This window comes from Xyrauchen texanus, chromosome 11 (genome assembly GCF_025860055.1).
Source record: "Xyrauchen texanus isolate HMW12.3.18 chromosome 11, RBS_HiC_50CHRs, whole genome shotgun sequence".
Taxonomy (NCBI): Eukaryota; Metazoa; Chordata; class Actinopteri; order Cypriniformes; family Catostomidae; genus Xyrauchen; species Xyrauchen texanus.
This window is the reverse complement of record NC_068286.1, coordinates 10992132-11018899: the sequence shown is the minus strand read 5'-3', so window position 1 is coordinate 11018899 and position 26768 is coordinate 10992132. Positions and strand designations below refer to the sequence as shown.

Here is a 26768-nt window from a genome sequence, read left to right as displayed (position 1 = left end):
ACAACACCATAGAACCCATTAAAACACATGGCAAACACATGTAGCTAAACACACTAAAAAACATTTAGAACAATTACGCAACTGCAGAGCAATGTCCTGGCAATCACCCACAACACATTAGCATTTTGGCAGAACATTTTGAACGGACAAGTACCACTCACATTTTCTTAAAGGGATAGTTCACCCAAAAATTCTAATATTCTCTCATCGTTTACTGAGAGAATTTTCATTTTTAGGTTAACTATCTCTTTAAGAAAATTTTAAAATCTACTATTTCTCTGTTTATACAAATTTTTGATTTCCATGTTCTCACAAATATATGTCTTTGCCTGTGCAGCGGAGGTGAGCGCAGTGCTGAAGCTGGATAACTCGGTCGTGGGTCAGACAGTGTGGAAGACGGTTGGAGAACAGGGCTGGGACCAGACCTTCACTGTAGAACTGGAGAGAGTTAGTTCAGATCAGTGTTTATAGTATATTAACACAGATTAGAGGTTTCATTAATTAAAGCTTCAGTCAATAGGCTGCAACTATTAAAGCTCTTTTCGTTGTTCTAAACCCTTGTACAACATCAGTGACATGACTTGTGACTGGTGCATTTCAATTTACTTAAGCAATCACACATGACATTGCTATTTCTGTTTGTGGAGAAAAAGCATTATGAAACAGATTGTTCTGGATAATTGATCTGAATGAATGATCATTACATTTATATAGTGCTTTTCTGACACTACACTCAAAGCACTTTACACAGTGAACGGGACTCTCCTCAACTACCACCAGTGTACAGCATCCACCTGGATGATGCGACGGCAGCCATAGTACGCCAGTACGCTCACCACACACCAGCTATTGGTGGAGAGGAGAGAGTAGATTGATACAGCCAATTAATGGATGGGGATTATTAGGAAGCAATCTCTGTACAATTATTTATTTCTAGTACACTCTCAAAGTGATTATTACTGAAACTAAGAATTAATCAGTGCTGAAGTATAACGGTGAAATATAAACTCTCTAATAACTGATTGTTCGTATTTGCAGTCCAGAGAGATGGAGATCGCAGTGTACTGGAGAGACTACCGGTCTCTGTGTGCATTGAAATTTCTCAAGCTGGAGGATTTCCTGGACAACCAGAAACACAGAGTCCAGCTCGAGCTGGAACCACAGGGTCTGCTGTTGGCAGAGGTACACACACATAAACACACTCAAAAATATGCTTTTTGTGTGCAAGAATCACTTCTACTTGCCGAGGTTGCTTTATAAAGACTATCACACAGACAGTAACACGCTCAGACCACATCAGTGTAAAGTCTTTGTCACCACTGGCCACCATTGAAATGTGTGACATGCTGTCTGTCTGCATCAGGTCACATTTTTTAACCCTGTGATCGAGAGGGTTCCACGACTAAAACGACAGAAGAAAGTTTTCTCTAAGCAACAGGGTAAGAGACAGAGAGACGTTTTTTTTCTCTCTCTGCTTAGAAATTCGTTGATCTATTGATTTATCCAGAGTCCATGTACAAACAGTGTTATTTAGTGCATTCTAGTGGTCATTGATTGAATTAAACTCTTCTCTGTATGTGTGTTTCTCTGGTCATCTGCAGGTAAAGCGTTCTTGCGAGCTCGACAGATGAATGTTGATATCGGGACATGGGTGAGATTGCTTAGGAATGCCATACCAACAGTCAACAACACAGGAACCTACAGCCCTCACACACACACTGCACAGACAGGGTAAATGATACACACACACACACACACATTTGACTGTCATGCAAGTCTCTTCATAGTCTAATCCTCGACATTTCTTTATGAATTATAATTTCTGGTCATTTGGGTTTCTTCAGGGTTTAGATTAACTCAGGATTAGCATGTTCAAGCAAAAGTAAATTAATTGTAATACTATTTCAAAATAGTGAAAAGAAAACTGTCTATGACACCTTATATAACATGAAAATGTATAACTTAAACTAGAATTTCATAAGCTTTGGTATGTTCACTTATGATGCCATAGAATTCAGAATGATATAACACACTCATAGTCACAGGTGTGATTGCTGCATCCAAGTGTGTGTAATTGCCATGTGAAATGAGTGTGAATCTGAATGTACTGGGTCATGACCTCATGACAAACCAGGTGGAATGTGGACTTATGTGTTACAGAGATATATCAGTGGAGAAGTTGAGTTTAGACTGTGAGTCTCCCACAAAGGTGGAAATCCAGCCAGATGTGACAGACACGAACACCCCGGTAAGTGATAAAAACATGGTATATGGGAAAGACTTGTCTAGAATAAAACAATTTGTTAATAGATATTTAACAATATATGTAACCCCTCCCCTCTGTATATAACCCCACCTCTCTCTCTTTAACTCCTCCTATCTCTCTGTAATCCCTCCTCTCTCTTTAAACTCACCTGTCTCTCTGTAACCCCTCTTCTCTCCGTAACCCCACCTCTCTCTCTCCGTAACCCCACCTCTCTCTCCGTAACCGCCTCTCTCTCTCTCTCTCTCTCTCTCTCTCTCTCTCTGTAACTCCTCCTATCTCTCTGTAACCCCACCTCTCTCTCTGTAACTCATCCTATCTCTGTAACCCCACCTCTCTCTCTGGATCCTCTTTCTTTCTGTAACCCTCTCGCTGTAACCCCTCCCCTCCTTCTGAAACACCTCCCCTCTCACAACAACCTCAATTTTTGGAACTCCTCCTCTCTCTATTTAACTCCATTTATATCTGTAACCCCACCTCTTTTTCTGTAACTCCTCATCTCTGTGTTGCCACTCCTTGTTCTCTTCAACTCTTCTTCTGTCTTTGTGCTGGTTGGTACAGGAACAACAATCGGTCACTGAGCCCCTCTCTCCTCCTGACCTAACCACGCCTGAGCGACCAAACAGAACACAATCACTGAGCAGGTACACACACACACACACACACACAAATATACTTAACATATGTACATACATTAGCTGGGTTTCCATTGAAATGTTTTGTATTTAAGCACATTTCTATAAATGAGACTAAAGAAAATACGAGTAGTTGCGCATTTCCATCCACTACGTCTTAAGGGGTCCACCTTGCCATGATAGAGCAGCTGAATGACCTCCTTGCTTCGGGAAGAGCTTTATTTTCAGAATTGGAGCAATTGTACCTCGTTTTGCTAAATGCTACCAGGACACACCATAGAATAAGTGTAATATCTGATATAATGAGGGCTGAAATGGCTGCAATGCCGCCAGCCTCTGCATACCTGGGTTCGCCCGTTGTAGAAACTGTTCTGACGGATTGTGAGGACCCAGTTTAATGACCAGCTGTGGTTTAAATAGTTCAAGGGCTATGTTTGAAGAATTGGGTGCCAAGGTCAGACCTCATACTCATAACACAAATTATTGTCATCGTTTTGCGAATAATCCGTTTCATCACCTTAATGCACATTTTAACTAATACAAAACACTAGAAAATCCATCTCTGCCTAGTTCATTACATTTAAAGTGAATTTTTAGAGTTTATTTGCATGTCAAGCATTTCCATTCTTATGCACAATTTAAAAATGCACATAAAAATTGCTGGATAGAAACCCAGCTATAGAGATCCCCAGTATACAGATGTCAGCATGATTGTCACTGGATTTAGGCCAGTTTTATTTATTGTAAATGTCTTGTCGTTTTTGCTTGTGCAGTAAGCAAAAGAAGACTGCTTTGAGCCTGCAGGATTTCCGGCTAATTGCTGTTCTTGGCAGAGGCCATTTTGGAAAGGTGATTTTCATCCTCGTCTTTGTTTTATTCTTTTCAGTACATCCCTTCTCTACACCTTTGATCCTTTAACTTCTTCCTTCCTCTCCCCCTCCTTCTCTGTCTTTTAGATTCTTCCTTCCTTTTTAATTATTATACATTTTATTGGTTGTATCTCATATTTCTCTAAATCTATAATGCATCTTTTTCTCACTCACTGTATCATATATCATATCTGTGTCTCTCAGGTGCTGTTGGCAGAATATAAGAAGTCAGGCAGTATGTATGCCATTAAAGCTCTGAAAAAAGGAGACATTGTGGCCAGAGATGAAGTAGAAAGGTAAACAAAGGGGCACAGAGATAAACTGATAAGTAAAAAAAACAAAACATTTTACTTAATCTTTATATAGCTTTTTTTTCAGTGTTTTGTTAATAAGTCTGACTAATTTGCTCCCAATTTCTTTCCCTCAGTTTGATGTGTGAGAAGCGTATTTTCGACACCGTGAACAGCGCACGGCATCCTTTCCTCGTGAACCTGTTTGCATGTTTCCAGACTCCAGAACATGTGTGTTTTGTCATGGAGTATACGGCAGGTGGTGACCTTATGATGCACATACATTCAGACGTCTTCACTGAGCAACGGGCTGTGTATGTAAATGTGTTTGTTTTGAAACCATACATTTGTATTATGCACTGTTAATGTGTATGTATTTGTGCATTTGACCATTTATTTAGTGTGTGTGTGTGTGTGTGTGTGTGTGTGTGTGTGCGTGCGTGTGCGCGTGTGTGTGCGTGCGTGTGTGTGCGTGCGTGTGCGCGTGTGTGTGTGCGTGCGTGTGCGCGTGTGTGTGCGTGCGTGCGCGTGTGTGTGCGTGCGTGCGCGTGTGTGTGTGTGCGTGTTTTCAGGTTCTATGCTGCTTGCGTGGTTTTAGGACTTCAGTTTTTACATGACAACAAGATTGTGTACAGGTGAGTATGCTAAGAATTGTGTGCACATGTGCTGGCTTTGTCTATGTATGTGTATACATTAAATGTATAACATAGTAGAGCTCGACCGATTTATCGGCAGGCCGATATTATCGGCCGATATTAGGCATTTTCCAAACTATCGGTATCGGCGTTTATAATGGCCGATAAATGAATATTTAAAAAAAAAAAAAAAAACGGACGAAACACCCTTCAACCATGTCATGAGTGTTGGAGTTGTATAGTTTGTCCACCAGAGGGCACTCTACACCGTCCCTGTTGGCAACACTCGTGTATAACGCGCCACATATCCTGCAATCTGCTGATCCAGCCAGAGTCGGGCAGAGAGAATCAGTTATCCGCGAGTGAGATCATCGGTGAAGTGTGTTCATGCCATGGTGAGTTGGTCACATACATTGCTTGAATAACAATTAAAAGAACATCCCCATCAGTTCTCTTAACTCAAATAAGCATGACAAAATTTGTGACTATCATGTCCAGTTTTGCTGCTGTTAAATAAGCCGAGAGTGAAGCGGAATTAGCTAGTAATAATTACGTTACGTTGTTACAGTGTAGTTGACTGACTGTCCTTTTAACTTTTGACGATGTGACTTAAGTATTTCTTTAATAGTGCGTGACAGTTATAGCAATGAGACGTATCATCTCTCCTTGGCCTGTTATATTGAAAATGTATGTTTTACAATTTGCAGTATGACGTTATCCATTGCTAAATTATGGCTCATCATAGACTAGCTAACCACAAAGCTAGCTAATGCCACTATCATCAGTGGAAGACCGCTAACGGTAACAGTAATGAGCTTGGAAACCACAACGAACTTTTTCTGCCTAAATAAAGTAATGATTATTACTGTATTTTTAACTAGCATATCTCTAGTTACAGTCCCTGCATTGTAAAATGTAAGTTAGACTTGCGAGGAGTGAACATTTAGACAAAGTATCAAACGTATCTTGTGCATAAAAGACAAAGTTAGCTTTTCTTTTACATGATGTGTGTGAATCCAACGACGCAAAGTGTGCGTTGCAGACTGTCGTTCAGCCGCAGCATTAACGAGTCACATAATGGATTTAGAATCGCTAAATAATAGGTTTTAGAAGGCAGGCAGCAACTGATGATTGAAAATGGTTTGATGTAGCTTGATGGAAAGAATTTAAAAAGTGCAGGTAAAGGGATAAGCAAGCTGACATTGTAATTATAAGGTAGCTTATAAGGCAATGTAGGGAGTGGGACTAATTATTACAATACACACGCACACAAACATTTAGGAATGACCTTTATCTTGTTTAATGATAATATAAATTATGATGATATATCTAGTAATAATGTCATCATTATTTTTTGTAATGAAACACAGCACCAACCGTTTCACCAGACTGTCAGTTTTGGCAAGGCAGTACCTCTCCTGTCCACCCTCCTCTGTGGCGAGCGAAAGAGTGTTCAGCACCATAGGGAATATTTATGAGGATAGGCGAAGCTCTTTGAAAGGAGATAATGCAGAGAAACTTTGCTTCTTGTACTACAACCTGTCTCTGCTGGACTGGAGCTATTGAGGATTGCACTACCTATTGAGGATTACACTACCTCATATATACTGTTAGCAATTTATAAGTTGTATAGTTTAAAGTTATATTTATGAAGCTATACCAAGTCTTTTAATACTGGTAACTTTGATTTGGTTGTTGTTGTTTTTGTGTTTTTGTTCAAAGGACTTTACGATTCATATCTTAAGTTTGTATTTTTATACATTTTATTTATCAGAACTTTAATATATTTTGATGTTCCTCTGTTCTGTTGTGACAATAAAAGAAACAAGTTTCTTTTTAAAATGCATTATCATATTATTTTAGTTAAAACTCATAAATAACTACAAATAACTAATGTTAGGGAAATCTGTTAATGTTTTGTTGTGTGTTTCTGAAAAAATAAAAATAAAAAAAAATATCGGCCGATATATTGGTTTATCGGATTTTAAACCCAACAAATATTTGTATCGGTATCGGCCTTCAAAATCCTTTATCGGTCGGGCTCTATAACATAGTATACTGTCCTTTTGGAAATAGCTAAAATAGCGTTTGTCATTTCTCCTTCAGAGATCTGAAATTGGACAATTTGCTGCTCGACACAGAAGGTTATGTTAAGATCGCTGACTTTGGATTGTGTAAAGAAGGTATACCTGTACACTCTCTCTCATTCTGTCTTTCAGTGACTTTCCAGGTGTTATTATTCTCCCCAACCGTTTGGTCATGTTGATTGTTACAGAAAGAAAAGTGGGGTTACAGAAAGAGGGGGGTCCAGAGAGAGAGGTGGGGTTACAGGGAGAGGTGGGGTTACAGGGAGAGGTGGGGTTACAGGGATAGATGGGGTTACAGGGAGAGGTGGGGTTACAGAGAGATAGGAGGGGTTAAAGAGAGAACTAGGTGGGGTCACAGAGAGAGAGGTGGGATTATGGAAAGAGGAGGGGATTTAAGGAGAGGAGGGATTACAGAGAGATAGGAGGAGTTAAATAGAGAGGTGGGGTTAGACAGAGGGGAGGGGTTACATAGAGATGGGAGGAGTTAAAGAGATAGAGGTGGGGTTACAGAGAGGGGGAACAGAAAACATCAGACCACAACAATTTCCCCAGATACCTTTCTCTCCATTGTTAAATATCTATAAACACATTGTTTTTGTTTTATTCTAGACAAGTCTTTCCCACATATCATGTTTTTTATCACTTACCGGGGTGTGTGTGTCTGTCACAGCTCGGTGGATTTCCACATTTGTGGGAGAGTCACAATCTAAACTCAACTTCTAAACTGACATGTTGATTGCAGGTCTGTTGATCTGCCATGAATGTTTGTCAGTCTTCTCATCCTGTCTTTCTCAGGTATGGGTTATGGGGATCGGACCAGTACTTTTTGTGGAACCCCAGAGTTTCTGGCTCCAGAGGTTCTGACCGACACGTCATACACACGAGCAGTGGACTGGTGGGGACTTGGAGTGCTTATATATGAGATGCTAGTGGGAGAGGTGAGAAAGAGATGAGGGTTTTGAGTACTGTGTTTTTTAGATGTTTTCATAATTTTTTTAAGGAATAGTTCACCCAGAAATGAAAATTCTCTCATGATTTACTCACCCCATGATTTACCATGCCATGTGTATGACTTTCTCCTGCAAAACACAAAGATTTTTAGAAGAATATCTCAGCTCTGTAGGTCTATACCAGGGGTTGGCAACCTATGGTACTGGTACGGGGGGGTATGCCAGCAACAGTGAGGGAGGAGTAGACTATTTTATTTATATAAATTCCACACTTGTATTTCAGTCTACATTTTGATGTAATCCTTCCTCATGATCATGCAGCATGTTTTCATTAGCTGAATGGGAGGCTAAATAAAAAGTTAAAACGTGACGAGACTTGCTTCACGTTCGGTTAATCACGCGAGAAAATTCTCCTCCTTTGCTCCGGTAAGTCTGCACGGATGACAGCCTACATTCAGTGTTTCAATTTTCTTTTTGCTTTCTGAACAACACGCATGGTTAGCAGGCTTACTTTTGAAATGTATTCCACTACAGATTACAGAATACATGCTGTAAAATGTAATTTGTAACGTATTCCATTAGAATATCCATCAAGAATATTATTTTTGCCCTAATATCAAAGGTCTTACTAGAAAAAAATTTACTATGATCCAACGAGAATTTTCTTGATAAAAAAATATGATCGAGTCTGGTAACATGTGCATGTAAAATAGCATTTTAGCTTAGTGTAAAGCTGAGAATTACACAAGGTTTATTTATATTTCTTCTGCTCCAAACTTCAAACATACTTCTCTGTCTGGTCGTATGAATATAACACATCATGTTAGAAATGTTTTCCATCTGAAAGGACTAAATATTAAATGAAACGAATGACAATAAAATGCAAAGTAATCTCTTCAGTAATTAAAATACTTTTTGAATGTAACTGTATTCTAAATGCCAATGATTTAAATTACAGGAATACAGTTACTTATATTATAAGTAACTAAGAATACAGTATTTTAAATATGTAATCCCGTTACATGTATTCAGTTCATCCCCAACCCTTTCAACACGTGATGTAATAAGGACAACACCACTATTAATCCTTGAGATTTCCAACCCAGCATACAGGTACATCCTCTTAAACTATAGTCGCACTCAAAACTACATTAAACAACCTAAACCCACATCGTGGGATTAAAAAAACACAAGCGGCAAAATATAAATTATTCAAAATATAAATGAAACCTGGAAAGGAAGTTTTAGAATTTTGCAGGTGTAATTCACCGAAAAGGGATGAATAGTTGATCGGCTTGTGATGCACAGATGGCTAGCATGCACAGAGCGAGTCTAGTCACACTAGATGAAAACACACTGCATGATCATGAGAAAGTATTATATCAAGATGTAGACTGAAATACAGGTGCTAAAAACTAAATATAAAATAGCCTGCTCCTCTCTCTCTGTTGCTTGCGTGCTAATGATTACCCCTCTGCGTGCATGTTTTGTTTTTATTCCATGTCAAAAAGGTTGCCTACCCCTGATCTATACAATGGAATAAAGTGATAAAACTTCAAAGTGATAAAACTTTGAATCTCCAAAAAGCACACAAAGGCAGCATAAATATAATCCATAAGACTCCAGTGGTTTAATCAATGTCTTCTAAAGCAATCTATTTAGTTTTGGGTGAAAACAGACCAAAATGTACCTCTTTTTTTCTCTGTTCATCTTGCCATTGCAGTCTCTAGACACAATCATGATTTCAATAATGTTTACGCTTCCTAGTGCTTGATGCATGCGCAGAACGCTAGATGGTGCTTGGAAGTGTAATCAAGGAGATTGCTGATTTCAATATTTATAGTGGAAATGTCTTTTATTTTAGTCTGTTTTCACCCAAAACTGATTTGATTAGTTCTGAAGACATGGAATAAAGCACTTCGTCACTTAGTTTTATGGATGACTTTAATGCTGCATTTATGTGCATTTTTGGAGCTTCAAAGTTTTGGTCACCAATCACTTGCATTGAAAGGACCAACAGAACTGAGATATTCTTCAAAGAATCTTTGTGTTTTGCAGAAGAAAGAAAGTCATACACAGCTGGGATGGGATGAGGGTGAGTAAATGATGAGAGGATTTTAACTTTTGGATGAACTAACCCCAAAAAAATATTTTGTTTTAGTCCCCATTTCCAGGTGATGATGAAGAGGAAGTTTTTGACAGTATAGTGAATGATGAAGTTCGATACCCACGTTTCCTTTCTTCTGAGGCCATTGGCATCATGAGGAGGGTAAATAATATGCACACAAACACAACTTCACACACCGCAATTGAAGGATTCATCGGTCTTATTTGTTGGATGTTCAGTGTATATTTTTTGTAGAATAAAGAAGGTATAATAAAGCATATTTTTCTAGAATTATAGAATATTTTGTGTCTTTAACAGTTACTAAGGAGAAATCCAGAGAGAAGACTGGGCTCCAGTGAGAAGGATGCAGAGGATATAAAGAAACAACCTTTCTTCAGGGCGAGTTTTTTTACCCTCTATTTTAAAACATTTTCAATGTTGATAACGACTGTAATATTCCATCATTTTGCCTTTTACTTGCATCATCACTTTGAACATTGTAATCTGCAGTATACAAAATCAGACATAAGATGACATAAATGATACAAAAGGATGTTAGTCCGTACTTCATGTTTTCACACATTTTCTGCTCAAAGGTCCACCATAAAAATGATAAAGACCAAAGATAAATTCATAAACATTACGTTTCCCCTCTTTCTCTCAGAATATGGACTGGGAGGCTCTTCTCCTCCGTAAACTCCCTCCTCCCTTCCTTCCCTCTATCGGAGGAAAAGAGGACGTCAGCAACTTTGATGAAGAATTCACAACAGAAGCTCCGAGTCTCACTCCACCCCGTGAACCCCGGGTGCTCTCACGCAAGGATCAGGACTGCTTCCGTGATTTTGACTATGTCTCTGACCTCTGCTGAGAGCGTGTTCACTGTGATATTGCCATAGAGAGACATTTCTGCTCCGTGACTCGGTGACGATGAAGAGTGGCCAATATGGATGTTGCATATGAATTCTGAATCTGCTGGACCTGTGAACACTGTGATGTTCAGGAGAGATTAAGAGAAGACTGAAAAAGAGATCAAGAAGTTTAGGATTAGAAAGAGAAAGGAAGAAGAATTTAAGTCATGTCAGGTTGTTTTTTGCCATTTAAGCATAAGCCTTAAATCAAAAGATTTTAAAGATCATGAGGAACATAAATGCAGTTAAATGTATCCAAATGTTGATTGGTAGCGTACATTTCCTTTCATTCTTACAGTAATGAAAGAAATGGTCACAGTTAAAGGGATGTTCATCAATGTATGGAAAAACAAAAGATGCCTTTAAAGTGAATGGTGACGAAAGCCCAAAGTAAACTTTGGTTAGACGTGAATGCTAGGTGTCTGCACACAGGATGCGGGATGCAAGTTTCGTCCTATGGCGATCCAGCACTGAAGGTTTGAACCTTGCATGTGCTGAACATGCAGTTTGCGCATGTGCCTGGAATTATTTGCACTAATTTGTGGGTCCACAAGGTGGCAGCACTCACAGTTGAGCTGTTACTTTAACGAAGAAGCATTAGAAAAAGATGTAATTGATGCTAAACATCAGGAAACAAAGGTAGAAGACAACAACAGTGGATGTGCACATCAAGAGCACTTGTGTTAGGAGGTCAAGTGATACCTGCATTTGTAGAACTCGTGTCTGAAGGAATATAAAGACTTCTTTATGGGTCTGAACTCCTGAAGAGAAATAGTCCGGTGTCTCGTAACAGTCGTAGCGTGCATGCGCACACAGTCATACGAAGTACATTTTTAAATACTAGCATTGGACTGTACACACATGCTAAGTGATCGTGTTATAACCGAAGTATACTTTGAGCTTAAACATTCTGCTGAACATCTCCTTTTGTTTTCCTCGGAAGATGAACGACCAACTGGCAACAACAACAAAAGATCTTTCTCCATCCACACTTCCCTTTTTCAGATGTTCTCCGTTCAAAATGGACATTACTGTTACTCCGTATTGTCTCCGTTGGCCTGATTAGGAACAGGAACCCAAAGGAATGTGTTTAAGAGATGATTTTCTGCATACACTGAGAGCAAAGCTTATTTAAATAGACTAATTTATGTTTGAACATGAATGTGTACCTGCTCTTGGTGTGTCCTGTGGTCAAGGCATTAAACTTATTAAGGGTTGTTTGCTTTGGGTTTGTCATGTCAAAATAAGTCAAGCATATTGAACTTCAGGGGAACAGTCCAATAAACTGCTTGGTCTCCACCCATTAAGTGCACTTTGAGGAAGGTTTACGGTTCGTGGAAATATTAGAAAAACAAATGAACCTCTCATATTAAGGTCGGTTTGAAAAATATGCCTTAAAATAGTGTTGGTCATGATTTGTATTCATCTTGTTAATCTTTTGACTTCACTAAAGGAGGCAAAGAGCAGAAGACTTAAATCTTGGTTGGAACTGAACATTACAAAATTGTTAGAATATTTATGTAATTTATAATAATGAAAATTCTCTCATCATTTACTCACCCTCATGGCATCCCAGATGTGTATGACTTTCCTCTGCAGAACACAAACATATTTTTAGAAGAATATCTCAGCTCTGTAGGTCCTCAAAATGTAAGTGAATGGTGGCCAGTTTTTTAAGCTCCAAAAAGCACAAAGGCAGTATAAAATTAATCCACAAGACTCAAGTGATTAAATCCATGTCCGCTAAAGTGAAATGATAGGTGTTGGTGAGAAACTGAGCAATATTATAGTCCTATTTACTGTAAATCTACACTTTCACATTCAGCCACCTACTGGTTGGGGCTGGTCAAAGGTTGAGATTGAAAAAGAAAAGAAAAAAAGGACTTAATATTGATCTGTCACCCATCTGTATTTAACCACTAGTGTTGTATGGAATACTTTTATGCTGCTTTTATGTCTCTAAAGTTCTGGTCACCATTTACTTGCATTGTGTGGACCTTCAGAGCTGAAATATTCTTCAAAAAAATATTTGTTTGTGATCAGCAGAAGAAAGTCATACACATCTGGGATGGCATGAGGGTGAGTAAATGATGAAGAATTTTTATTTTTGGGTGCGCTATCTCGAAGTAGGAGAGTATTATTTACGGCATAAGTAGGTGTTTCGCAAAAGTATTTGTAAAAGTGGAATATGCTTATCAAGACTGTCAAGAAATGTCTGTTTAATTCAGAGGAAATGTGAGATCTGTGGAAACTCAGATGACCTTTTGAATGATTGTTGTGAGGAAGAATGTGATTGGATGAACATTTTAATATTTTAACAAGCTAAAAAAATTATTGTAAGATTTACGGATTTTAATTTCATTACATTCCATCAAATTGAATTGTGTAAAAGAAAAAAGAAAACGTATTAAAAAAAAAAAAGTTTATTTAATTTAGTTACATTTAACACAATTCAATTTAATGGAATTTTAGAAACTGAAATGCGTAAATCTTAAAAATAGGCAAAACGTAATTTTTTTTTAGTGATTAATTTTATTTAATTTTTTTTAGTCATCACTGAAAGTTCATTTGCAAACATTGTTAGATGCTTTGATACATTTGACCAAATGGGTATAAAACCTCTTCTCGTTGAAAGACTTCATGGCCTCAGATTGACTACAAGTGTTTGTCTCCATTTATACACATTATTTAAATAGATTTAATATTACTTGTTGGATTTACTTTGTTTATTTTAGGCATGATTTGCATCAATGACGATTAGTGACTGTTCAGCAAAGAAATGGACTGTGCTGGTTCCTGTTTCACACCCATTATTACCTCTGAGCTATTCTGATGCCTTAAAAACATCAGTTTATGAATTTGATATTGGATTGTTTGTGCATATGAACTCAAAGACCATGCCATGTCTGTTACAAATGCATATGGACAAAGCCAAAAAACAAAACATTCACACACACACACTTGAATAAGTCTTATGTGCTTTAACAATGGAAATCTGATCCTCCCTTTCCTGTTAATGGAATATGTGTCTGACTGCAGATTAATGTGTGTTCTGTACGATTATACAATTCATAAAATATGTTACACGAGTTCTATAAAGCTGTAGTTAAAATGATCATGTTTGTTGTGTGTTAGATTTTAAAAACCATCTTGAATTGTTCATTGACTTCAGCTTTTTCATTTTTTGCCTGGATAACCTATTAAAATGTATGAACAGGGAAATGGAGGCTAATTTATCTTAAGAAAACGGCCTTTAGAAGCCTTAGGCTATTCATAAGAAATGCTTAAAAATGGTAAAACTGTTAAAACCTTCCTCCTCAAGTCTTAAAGGAATAGTTAACTCAAAAACGAATAAGTATTTACTCGCCCTTATGCTATCCTAGATGTGTATGACTTTCTTTTATGCTGCATGTATGTGCTTTTTGGAGCTTCAAAGTTCTGGTCACCATTCACTTGCATTGAATGGACAAACAGAGCGGAGATATTTTGCTAAAAATCTTTGCTTGTGTTCAGAAGAAAGAAAGTTATACACATCTGGGAGAGCATGATGGTGGGTAAATGATGAAATCATTTTGATTTTGGGGTGAACTATCCCTGTAAGTATACACAGAAACTGCGGGATCGACCGCTAGGGGGCAGTGTGTGATGTTTTTCCCGCACTCTGCGCCGAGGTGATAAGTAAATTAAAATAACTAAACCAATGACAGAACAATGGTAATCATAATGGAGAGATGGTAATAGTAAAAAATGGCAATGGACAGTCAATGTAATTAATATTGGCCTTATAGTGACAATATACTGTACATTACATAAGATATAAATAAAAAACAAACATTCAACAAGACATTCATGAGCAGTAAGAATACTGTAACTATACCAGTACGTTTTTTCTCTCAGTGGCCACTAGAGGCAAATGACCAGTGCTGTATTTCTCTCAGTGGCCACTAATGACAGGTGCTGTGTTGTATGGAGTCAATTCCATGCCACATATATTTGCAAAAATATAAAGTATCGCAAAATAAAATAAAATATAGCAAAAACCAAGATATAATTAAGAATATAGGGGATGTGAAAATTTTATATTTCAAAACAAGTTTTTTTTTAAGAGACCGAACACATGCAAGTTTGTTACGATCGTTTAACTTTTTATTTGTAATCTGTTTATTGTCTCCTTTAACAGTGATAATGTAACATATATTTATTTATATATTTTTAAATTTGGAGTTTACATCTTTTTAGAAGACAACATATAAAATAAACATAAGAATCAATCAACAGTCCAATCAATTGAGAGAGAAAACCTGCAGATGCTGGCTATTTCAGACGCGTTAGCGAGTATGGCTAATAAATCCACTGCTTTAACTGATCTCTAACTTCTTTATCTGAAGCAAACGCTGTTAAAACACATTTAATGCTAATTAAATAAAAGGAAACAATCAACTTTACATACCTGAGATCCACCTGCATGCCTATGCTCGGCCATGATGTTTGATCCGTGTCTCAAGCTAATGACGTAACTTCTAGGGAGGCATCATTGAGCCGTTGTACACGCCCCAATCCCCTGACTCCACCCCCACGTCAAAACAGTGCCATAAAGTGAAACGCACAGAAAAGTGAAGCGCAAAGGCAAAGCGGTATCATGAGCTCACACGTGATGGAAAGCATATTAAAAGGAGCATGGCAAAATAATTAGTAGGCATTGCAAAGAAAAATATGTGTGGCAAAATCATTGCTGCCTAAAAATCTGTTGCAGAGATAAAAAATGATAAAAGTTCTTTAGTTTCTTTTACAACAGTCATTGAGTTTTGCAATTAATTATATCTTGGTTTTTGCTATATTTTATTTATATTTTGTAATTCTTTATTTTTGTTTGCAAAACTTTCTTTTTTTCTCTCGATACTTTATTTTACTTTTGTGATACTTAATTTTTGCAAATATATGTGGCATGGAATTGACTCCATAGTGTTTCTCTCAGTGGCCACTAGTAGGCAGTAAGTGGCGGCGGTCGATGGTGCTGCTGAAGTTTTCAAGATGTCGTCGTTGGAGCAGAGACTCTCTAGAATCGAGGAGAAACTCAAGCAGGAAAATAAAGAAGCCCGCAAACGAATCGACCTGAACATCGACATGAGTCCGCAGCGGTCACGTCCGAGGCCAAGTGAGTTTGTGTGAAGATGAAGGAATGATAATGAGAATGGAGGGATGAAACACAGACTACATGATATAAACAAACAAACCGACCAAATCCTGACACTTCACTCTCATTCTCACTAATGATTCTCTATTAAAGGTCCGGAGGAATCTGTTTATCGGGGTTTGACCTCCAGACTGTTTAAATGTGATCCTTAGGCTTAATATTTCAAATAAATAAATAATAAACGTATCTGGCTGCCAGCTCACTAGCGTTAGCCTGCTGGCTAGCAGTGTTTAGCAGGCCCTGATAACTATAAACACACATCAGTCTTTCTCTTTCTGTCTATGATTTTCTCTCTCGCGCTCTCTCTTTTCAATTAAATATAAAATTAATATTACCAAATTATTTTAAGGTTATGTAAATACAAGCTGTTTTAAATAAGATAATAATGCAATAATAAATTCAACAATTAATAGTAATGAACATTTAAATACTACGAAATGAATTATTAAATAGAATAAAAACATACATACTCAAAATATAAACATTTAAATTCTAAGAATAATTATATAAAATAAAATATATATTTACACCGCTGCCAAAACTTTGGAATAATGTACAGATTTCGGAAGGAAATTGGTCATTTAATTCACGAAATTGGCAATCAACTGATCACAATGTATAGTCAGGACATTACTGATGTAAAAAAAACAACAGCACCATCACTATTTGAAAAAAGTCATTTTTTATCAAATCTGGACAGACCCCAATAAATTAGCAATTTAGCTTGAGTAATCAAGCTAAATTGCTAATTTGATACTAGGAAATCACTTGCCATTATATCAAGCACAGTTGAAAGCTGTTTGGTTTGTTAAATGAAGCTTAACATTGTCTTTGTGTTTGTTTTTGAGTTGCCACATTATGCAATAGACTGGTATGTCTTAAGGTCAATATTAGGTCAAAAATGGCAAAAAAGAAACCGCTTTCTCTAGAAACTCATCAGCTAATCATTATCATTGTTTTGAGGAATGAAGGCTATACAATGCTTGAAATGCAAAAAAAACTGAAGATTTCATGCAAAGGTGTTCACTACAGTCTTCAAAGACAAAGGATAACTGGCTCTAACAAGGACAGACAGAGATGTGGAAGGCCAAATGTACAACTAAACAAGTGAATAAGTACATCAGAGTCTGTAGTTTGAGAAATATATGCCTCACATGTCCTCAGCTGACAGCTTCATTGAATTCTACCCGCTCAACACCAGTTTCATGTACAACATTAAAGAGATGACTCAGGGGTGCCTTATGGGAAGAATTGCAAAGACAAAGACACTTTTGAAACAGAAAACAAAAAGAAAAGGTTAGAGTGGGCAAAGAAACAGACATTGGACAACAGATAATTGGGGAAGAGTGGTCTTAACCCCTTTGAGCATTTGTGGGATCAGCTAGACTGAGGTGCGTGAGAAGTAATTTTTGATGTTATTAATGTCCTGGCTATACGTTGTGATGAGTTGAATGCCTTTTTGGTGAATTAAAGTATCCTTTTCATAAGACCAAAACCTGTACATTATTCCAAACATTTGGCTGCCAGTGTGTGTGTGTGTGTATATATGTATGTGCATATATAAGTGTATATATGTATATATAAATATATATAAGTATTCAGACCCCTTTAAATTTCTCACTCTTTGTTATATTGCAGCCATTTGCTAAAATCATTTAAGTTCATTTTTTTTCCTCATTATTGTACACACAGCACCCCATATTGACAGAAAAACTCAGAATTGTTGACATTTTTGCACATTTATTAAAAAAGAAAAACTGAAATATCACATGGTCCTAAGTATTCAGACCCTTTGTTCAGTATTTAGTAGAAGAACCCTTTTGATCTAATACAGCCATGAGTCTTTTTGGGAAAGATGCAACAAGTTTTTCACATCTAGATTTGGGTATCCTCTGCCATTCCTCCTTGCAGATCCTCTCCAGTTCTGTCAGGTTGGATGGTAAACGTTGGTGGACAGCCATTTTCAGGTCTCTCCAGAGATGCTCAATTGGGTTTAAGTCAGGGCTCTGGCTGGGCCATTCAAGAACAGTCACGGAGTTGTTGTGAAGCCACTCCTTCGTTATTTTAGCGGTGTGCTTAGGGTCATTGTCTTGGAAGGTGAACCTTCGGCCCAGTCTGAGGTCCAGAGCACTCTGGAGAAGGTTTTCGTCCAGGATATCCCTGCAATTGGCCGCATTCATCTTTCCCTCGATTGCAACCAGTCGTCCTGTCCCTGCAGCTGAAAAACACCCCCACAGCATGATGCTGCCACCACCATGCTTCACTGTTGAGACTGTATTAGACAGGTGATGAGCAGTGCCTGGTTTTCTCCACACATACCGCTTAGAATTAAGGCCAAAAAGTTCTGTCTTGGTCTCATCAGACCAGAGAATCTTATTTATCACCATCTTGGAGTCCTTCAGGTGTTTTTTAGCAAAGTCCATGCGGGCTTTCATGTGTCTTGCACTGAGGAGAGGCTTCCGTCAGGCCACTCTGCCATAAAGCCCGACTGGTGGATGGCTGCAGTGATGGTTGACTTACAACTTTCTCCCATCTCCTGACTGCATCTCTGGAGCTCTGCCACAGTGATCTTTGGGTTCTTCTTTACCTCTCTCACCAAGGCTCTTCTCCCCCGATAGCTCAGTTTGGCCGGACGGCCAGCTCTAGGAAGGGTTCTGGTCATCCCAAACGTCTTCCATTTAAGGATTATGGAGGCCACTGTGCTCTTATGAAACTTAAGGGCAGCAGAAATTTTTTTTTGTAACCTTGGCCAGATCTGTGCCTTGCCACAATTCTGTCTCTGAGCTCTTCAGGCAGTTCCTTTGACCTCATGATTCTCATTTGCTCTGACATGCACTGTGAGCTGTAAGGTCTTATAAAGACAGGTGTGTGGCTTTCCTAATCAAGTCCAATCAGTATAATCAAACACAGCTGGACTCAATTGAAGGTGTAGAACCATCTCAAGGATGATCAGAAGAAATGGACAGCACCTGAGTTAAATATATGAGTGTCACAGCAAAGGGTCTGAATACTTAGGACCATGTGATATTTCAGTTTTTCTTTTTTAATAAATGTGCAAAAATGTCAACAATTCTGTGTTTTTCTGTCAATATGGGGTGCTGTGTGTACAATAATGAGGAAAAAAAAATGAATTTAAATGATTTTAGCAAATGGCTGCAATATAACAAAGAGTGAAAAATTTAAGGAGGTCTGAATACTTTCCGTACACACTGTATACACACACATACACAATATGAATTAAATGTACACAGTGAATTAGTCATGTATAACAGTGTGAATGGCAGACACATATTTAGCAGCTTGTGTGGCTGTGCTGTCTTCCTCCAAGTATATAGGGGATTTTCTCTGTAGGGATGATGGATTCAGTGTTTCAAATTTGGTGAAAAACATTTCTCTCACAGTGTGGTATCTTGGGACAGATGAGAAGTATTTCTCACCCTCTATTAGTTTAAGGTTGCAGTGTCTGCTTGTTCTCTGCTGTCTCTGTGTCTAGGCTGTCTTGTGTCTACCTCTCTCTGTTTCTAGATCATGATCACTTAATCTATATTTTGAGAGGATTTTTCTCTTTTTAAATTGTTTCATTTATAAGTGGTTTGCCAATTTTGTGGTTCTATTTAGGGCCAAATAACGTTAGAGTTTTTTGAGGTCATATTGAGTTTTGAATGTTTTATCATGAGTATCTTTTAGATTTTAGTCTTTAATAATTATTTTAGGGTTGTACCTGGAGTCAATCACGGTTTGAGTTTCATTAACTAGTTTAAGAGCAAGTGTATTTAGAGGATGAGACACTGGTGGAATCTCATTGGTGAGGAGGGTTTTATATTTTATAGACTCTGGATCAACCTGATGGAGCTGATGCCAGAATTGAACTGATATCTTCTGTATTTCAAAGTTAAGGGGATATGCCAAATTCAGTGCTGCAGCCGGAATTGGAAGTGCCTCTATGTACCTCCATTCTTTAGCCCAATTTTGAAAATGTAAGACTGGTCCCCAAATTTCACATCCATATAATAGGATTGCTTTAATGATTGAGTTTAATAATTTAATCCATGTTTAATTTGGTAATTTCATGTGGCCGATTCATGATTTAATTGCATAAAATTCCCTCTTTTTTTTGCCTTTTTTTTTTCTCTCTCTCTCTCTCTCTCCTAAATGTTTTTATAGCTATTATAGATGTCCATCTATATATCTGTATTTTTCTACAAGTGAATCACCGATCAGAACATTTTAGGCAGATACGATCACTGAATTTTGGATCACTAAGATCGATTAAAAGAAAAGTGCCCTTAGCCACACTTTTGCAAGTTGGATTAGGCAGCTATGTTTATGCCTCACAGAATAAAATTACATTAATTGTGAAATGCTAATATATATGTGTATTGAAAACAGTTATGCATAATAGTGGCAAAATCAAAGGTCATTGTGACATACTGTCAACCAGTAAAACCATGAGAGCATCACACACATTTCAGCCCAAGAGGAATCATTAGTATTTATGATTTGTTTACCACCTTATAATCAGATGTGGGTAGTAATGCACTACATTTATTCCATTACATTTACTTGAGTAACTTTTAGAGTAGGTTTAAAGTGGCTACTTTTTACTCTCACTCAAGTATAAATCTAATGAAATTTACTTTGGGCGGTGTTCCAACTTCCACTGTCGTAAAAGTCCCATTCAATAATCTCTCAATAAATTATGCATTAGGTTTAATTGTAATTAATGCATAATTTATTGAGAGATTATTGAATGGGACTTTTACGACAGTGGAAGCAAGCAAGTCCATCACTGCTGCAGCATCATGCTCTTCTAACTAAGTGAAACACTTTCTTCACTCCGCACAGTGGAAAAAATAGTTTCGTCATGCAACACTATTTTACACAAAGACAAGTGCTTATTTCAAGATAAAATTGCAGTGCCAACTTTAAGCAGCACGTTGAGGTAAGTCGTGGCCCTTATGATAATGCTGGCTTTTCTGTGATATGGTGATGGTCATTTTTGGGGTGATTCTGTAAGATGGGCTCTTATGACATCAGTTTTTAAGTGTACCTTTTTAAATCTGCAGCAATATATCAGTGCACTTTGTCCAGCATGTCATGAGCAGTATTTATGCATTTACCCCACGCCCTTGTGGGTTTGGCAACTATCTCAACTACTTTGGGCTTATTAAAGGACCAATATGTAACATTGACATCAAGTGTTTAAAATGGGTACTACATTCCAAATTCGAAATATTGGAGAGAGTTGTATCCCCCGCCCCCTCCTCCCCAGACTCGCTCACGTGGGTTGCCAGGTTGAGGACATGCAACAGGAACGAGCAATATTTATCCATGTTTCACTACACCTCTGGTTATAGAGCTTTTTAGACATATGCTGAGGCTTTTTAGGTCTGGTAGAATCTGTTATCTCAGATCCAGTTCATTTGCAGGCTTGCATGGCTGCAGCGCGCTAACTTGTTTCAAATCTGGCAACCTGGGGTGTAGAAATACTATTGGGAAATGGTCAGTGGGCGGGATCACACAGGCCAAAACACAAACAGAAATTCCAGCCTGGAGTGGACATTTCAAAGTAGAATATACTGGCTGTAGCTTTGTTTTCGTAGAAGCCAGAATTTCAACTTGGCATGTTTCCTAAATCTCTGATAACATATGATAATTTTATACTTTAGTACAGTAAATATATTAAATATTGTACCTTTAACTGTGTAAATACATGAAAACATCCATGATAAGTGTAAATGGCATTTCTGCTTGTGGTGCCTTTCACAAGCTGCGTACTGTAGAGTGAGCGGCGTTACTGTAAACAGAACTACTAATGTAAATTGTTTTGACACACACTACTCTGAAATAAGAACTAAAAGCTATGAAATGGCAAAAGTAGGTATTAATAAAACATGATCTTGCTTTGGTTTATATTTCAGCATTATATATAATGTATAAAATTCGCTCATCATTTACTCACCCTCATGCCAGATGTGTATGACATTCTTTCATCTGCTGACGACAAATGAAGATTTTTAGAAGAATTTCTAAGCTCTTTTTATCTATATAATTCAAGTGAATTGGTGCCACAATTTTAAAGCTCAACATCACAGAAGTTGGCATAAAAGTAATCCATAAGACTATAGTGGTTAAATCCATATCTTCAGAAGCTATGTGAGAAGTGTGGATGAGAAACAGATCACTTTCACAGTCTTCTTCCTTTGTTTTTGGCGATTCACATTCTTCTCTGCATATCGCCCCCTGCTGGACAGGGAGAATAACTTCTAGCCAAAAATGACTTAAAGGGAACCTATTATGCCCCTTTTCACAACATGTAATTTAAATCTTTGGTGTCCCAAGAATGTGTCTGAAGTTTCAGCTCAAAATACAGACAGATCATTTATTATACCTTGTTGAAAATGGCAATTTTTGGGTGGGAATAAAAATTTGCTATTTTTGCGTGTGTGACTTTAGATGCAAATAAGCTGGTGCTCCCCGCCCCGTATCCAGAATAAGGTGGAGTTTTGACATCTCTGATTAGACATCATAAGCAATATGATTGACAATGAAAATAGTGGTGTTCATCCCTATATGTTTGAACCAGAGCCAGACACTGATGAGGGAGAGACTCAGTCAGAAGTAACAACTTTGAGAATGAACCAGAAAGTTTCCGAATGGTTATTTGATCAATTTATTTGTCGTAAAGTTTTTTATCAGCAGTTTTTTAAGATGGATGAGAAACACACACACAATTAATGTTACAACTATCGATATGCACTATAACGAAACAACACACACACACACAAACAAATATGTCCGTTGTCGGTGTCCATCAACAGTCGTGGGCAGGGCCTGTACAAAGTGATGTCTCTTTGTACAGAATCGGCGAACGGCTTGTTCTGAGATGGTGCTTATGATTAATGGGGATAAAAAATTAAAAAAAAGGACTGGGTGGTTGTGTACACACACTGCCAACACACATTTATGTTCAAACACCATGTAAAAGTGACATTTGCATAATAGGTCCCCTTTAAATATTGATCTTAATATTCATACACATGTAATTCTTACACGTTTTAAATCAAACCGGCATATTCATCTGACTACCAGCATGTCTAAAATGTCTGAAATTTGTGAATACTTAGAATTGCCAACATTTCACCCTCCAGAGGCCACACTGTCATGCATCAAGGGCTGAGTAAGTGCTCATTCATTAGAGTAGCAGTGTGTATGAGTGATTCCCTGCATGCTGCATAAAGATTGGCCCTGATTCTAGGCACAATCGGTCGATCCGATCATGGATTTAAGACTGAAATTGGTGGCTGTTCTATTGACGCATCCCTAGTTTTTACACAATATCAGACAAAGTGGGAATACCGTAATCTTGAGATGTTGTTGCTAATTCTTTTGTGTTGCAAAATAATCGCATTGTAAAATTGCTTGCACTTGACTGTCTTTTGGGGAAATAGCCTACATATTTTCTTCTTTATTAAATTGCATATATATATATATATATGTATGTGTGTGTATATATATGTATGTGTGTGTATATATATGTATATATATGTGTATATATGTATATGTATATGTATATATATATATATATATATGTGTATATATATGTATGTATATATGTGTATATATATATATGTATGTATATGTGTATATATATGTATATGTGTATATATATATGTATATGTATATGTGTATATATATATATGTATATGTGTGTGTATATATATGTATATGTATATGTGTATATATATATATGTATGTATATATATATATATATATATATATATATGTGTGTGTAGAGTAGTTCTGGAGTATTAAATGTAGTTCACACAAAACTGAAAATTCTCTCATCATTTACTCAGCCATCTCAGATGTGTATGACTTCCTTTCATCTGCTGAACACAGATTACGATTTTTAGAAGAATATTTCAGACACTATTTCAAGTTAATGGTGACTAGAAATCTGATTAATCCATACAAATCCAGTAGTTTAATCAATGTCTTCTGAAGTGATCCATTCGGTTTTGGGTGAAAAGTAGCCAAAATATAACTCTTTCACCGTACATCTTTCCATTGTATTCTCTAGGCACAATCATGATTTCGAGCTTGAATACACTTTCTAATGCTTGACTGATGCGCAGAGCATTAGCTAGCGCTACAGGAAGTGTAATCAAGCTTGAAATCACAATCTACAAGGAGACTGCTGTCAAGATTTATTGTGAAAAGGAATTATATTTTGGTATCTTCTCAGCCAAATCGAATTGGATCCGATTAAACCACTGTAGTACTATGGATTACTTTTATGCTGCCTTTGTGCTTTTTGGAGCTTCAACAGCAATCTTGTTTTTTCCTCACTGATTCTCATGTTTCCCTCTGAAATGTATCACATTATGAAACTAAAATTTGTTGCAATTGTTGACTTTATTATAATCCAGACATCACTTGTATATGTTCATGAAAAGAGATGTTTTAGTCTGACTAAAAGATTAAAGGGTGCACATTGAATCATAATTGTCCGTGCTGGTCCATGTTGAGGAAGACAGAAAAGAATAAAGCAGTTGCAGTGAAATGGGTTTAGCTGATAAGTGAAAGCGATCTGTGAGTTTGCCTTGGAATCATTGTTGGTGGATTAGATTCAGTTCATTGCTGATGTATAAATGACATTTGGTCAAATAATTGGTGTACTTTTTCCAACTTGTCATCAGGTGGATTTGTGTGTTGGCTTTCGTACTGGATGTTCTTATCTTATAGTACAGATGGTGACAAATTAAATCTTGATCTATAATTTCAGAGGGTAGTCTATTGTTAAATGAAGACAACGCTGAAGAAAAGCATGCCTGTATGCGTGTCAAAATGCATATATCGTTTGATTGTGAAAGAGAAGGAAGCAGTGATTCCTGTATGTGTGTGTGGGATTGTTTTGGTAATGAGTGTGTGTATTTTCTCTTCTCTGTATTTAGTCATCGTGATCCAGCTGAGTCCAGCTCCAGCCCCCTCCCAGCGCGCAGGTACCATCATCACGCTGCATCATCTCTCTCTCTCTCTCTCTCTCTCTCTCTCTCTCTCTCTCTCTCTCTCTCTACCTTGCAGGTTACATTTATTAGAGCACCCTTTGCATCTCTCTTTAGCCTGCTGCTCTTTCTCAGGCTCCATCCTCAGTTTAATATTTTACCACCTGTCATTCTTTTTCTATTGTTTTATCTCTCTTTTGATCTTACGCAGCTATCTTTAAATACTTAATATACATTAAAAAAAAGGATGCACTGACACAGAATTTGTGTGCCAATACAATATCCGGCATTAGTCTCAAATGTTAAGTCAAAAGTAAAATGAGGGGGTAAAATGCCTCAGTAGATGGTTCACATGGTGTTACACTGATTTCTACTACTCCAGTCTCAAGCTTCATAATAACAGCGAAATACCACATTGTTTTTTATTCAGTACAGTTGTATGTAGAGTAGCAATATTCACTGATAGCAGTGGTATTCGGCTGAACTCGGTGGTGAAGTGGCTCAGATTATGAGCCCAGGACAGGGGCTGTTCAAATAGATGGAACACAACAAACTGGAACCGAACGCAGGGATCTCGAGAAACACATTTCCAAGTGGAACATCTTTCCTGACAAAGCATTTAAACAACTCATTGCTTAATCTGAGAAACGCTTATAAGAGAGCTAGACGCAACGGTCAAAGACCTCCATCAACTGTAAGGGGCTGTTCACACCGAACGCTTTTGCAACCATCTATTTGTTTTTCTGTGTACACGCGTGCTAGATAAATGTATTTGTTTCCCTTTTTTTTTTTTTTAATTCAGCGTCTCTGAAGGAGTGCTGTTTTTTTAGATGTTACGTCTTGAAATCAGATGTGTTTATACAATTCTATCAGCTGCAAGAAGATATTAATTTGCTTTCTCACGTCACTAGCTTTAAATATGCAATTTAGCTGGCTAATAAATGCATAAACGTGACCAGCTAGATATAAACAAATGCTAATAGACTGTAATAGATGGTAACAATCGTGACATTTAAACATTTGGGTAGGAGTTGCGTGAATATTTGTCACATTGTTCTAACCGCTTGAGGTTATCTTAAATGTTAGTGTGCTATACTGACTGATGTTTGGCCGATACATTGGTGCATCTCCAGTTATAAATAATATAATTACTGGTGCTTACTAAGGGAAGTATGAACATACTTGGGTAGGGATTTGAACAAACCACAAGTGTTAAAGGGTTTGACAAGTTTATTTACGCTCATGCCATCTCAAACCTCTTTAGCTTTCTTTTTTTCGACAGAACAAAAATAAATATTTTGAGTGATGAATGTTGTTGTTGTCCATAAATGTAAATCATTGAGGACCAAAAATGTCAAACTCCAAAAAGGACATAAAGGTAGCACAAATATGATTTGAGTGGTTTAATCCATTTATTCTGAAGTGATACTATCGATTTGGGTATGAAACAGACCAAATTATAAGTCCTTATTCAGTATAAGTAATAAGTTAAGTTTCTTGGTATTAAGCAACACCTTAGCAACCGCATAGTAGCACCCTGGCAACCCTCCAGAACATCCTAGCAATGTGGTGGCGATTTTAGCGTTGACAAGCACCACTCACTCACTCTATTCTTTCTTTTCTTTCACTCCATCTCTTTCACTCTTTCTATATTCTCAAATATTCTTCCTTATTTATCCTGTCATTTCTTTACATCATTCTTTCGTTCCCCTTTCCATCTGACTATTGTAAATCTCAGCAGAGCAGTGTGTGTGTGTGTGTGTGTGTGTGTGTGTGTGTGTGTGAGCGTGTATTTATCACTTTGTGGGGACCAAATGTCCCC

General features: G+C 37.4%; 2 protein-coding genes across 4 annotated transcripts in view; both read left to right on the top strand.

The window, feature by feature from the left end:
• LOC127652213 (serine/threonine-protein kinase N1-like) overlaps positions 1-13859 on the top strand; it is a 65382-nt gene extending 51523 nt beyond the window's left edge. For all 3 annotated transcript variants that reach the window (XM_052138348.1, XM_052138346.1, XM_052138347.1), the window contains exons 8-22: positions 338-447; positions 1039-1182; positions 1364-1439; positions 1602-1731; positions 2161-2248; positions 2825-2907; positions 3672-3747; positions 3972-4063; positions 4195-4371; positions 4630-4692; positions 6799-6875; positions 7575-7717; positions 9891-9998; positions 10155-10235; positions 10501-13859. In XM_052138348.1, the coding sequence (XP_051994308.1) occupies positions 338-447; positions 1039-1182; positions 1364-1439; positions 1602-1731; positions 2161-2248; positions 2825-2907; positions 3672-3747; positions 3972-4063; positions 4195-4371; positions 4630-4692; positions 6799-6875; positions 7575-7717; positions 9891-9998; positions 10155-10235; positions 10501-10704 (1652 nt within the window). In that variant the 3' untranslated portion in view covers positions 10705-13859. The remainder of the gene's footprint in view (positions 1-337; positions 448-1038; positions 1183-1363; positions 1440-1601; positions 1732-2160; positions 2249-2824; positions 2908-3671; positions 3748-3971; positions 4064-4194; positions 4372-4629; positions 4693-6798; positions 6876-7574; positions 7718-9890; positions 9999-10154; positions 10236-10500) is intronic.
• Positions 13860-15774: 1915 nt separating this feature from the next.
• map2k7 (mitogen-activated protein kinase kinase 7) overlaps positions 15775-26768 on the top strand; it is a 51680-nt gene continuing 40686 nt past the window's right edge. Inside the window, exons 1-2 of the mRNA XM_052137010.1 lie at positions 15775-15899; positions 24896-24943. Of these exons, the coding sequence (XP_051992970.1) occupies positions 15776-15899; positions 24896-24943 (172 nt within the window). The 5' untranslated portion in view covers position 15775. The remainder of the gene's footprint in view (positions 15900-24895; positions 24944-26768) is intronic.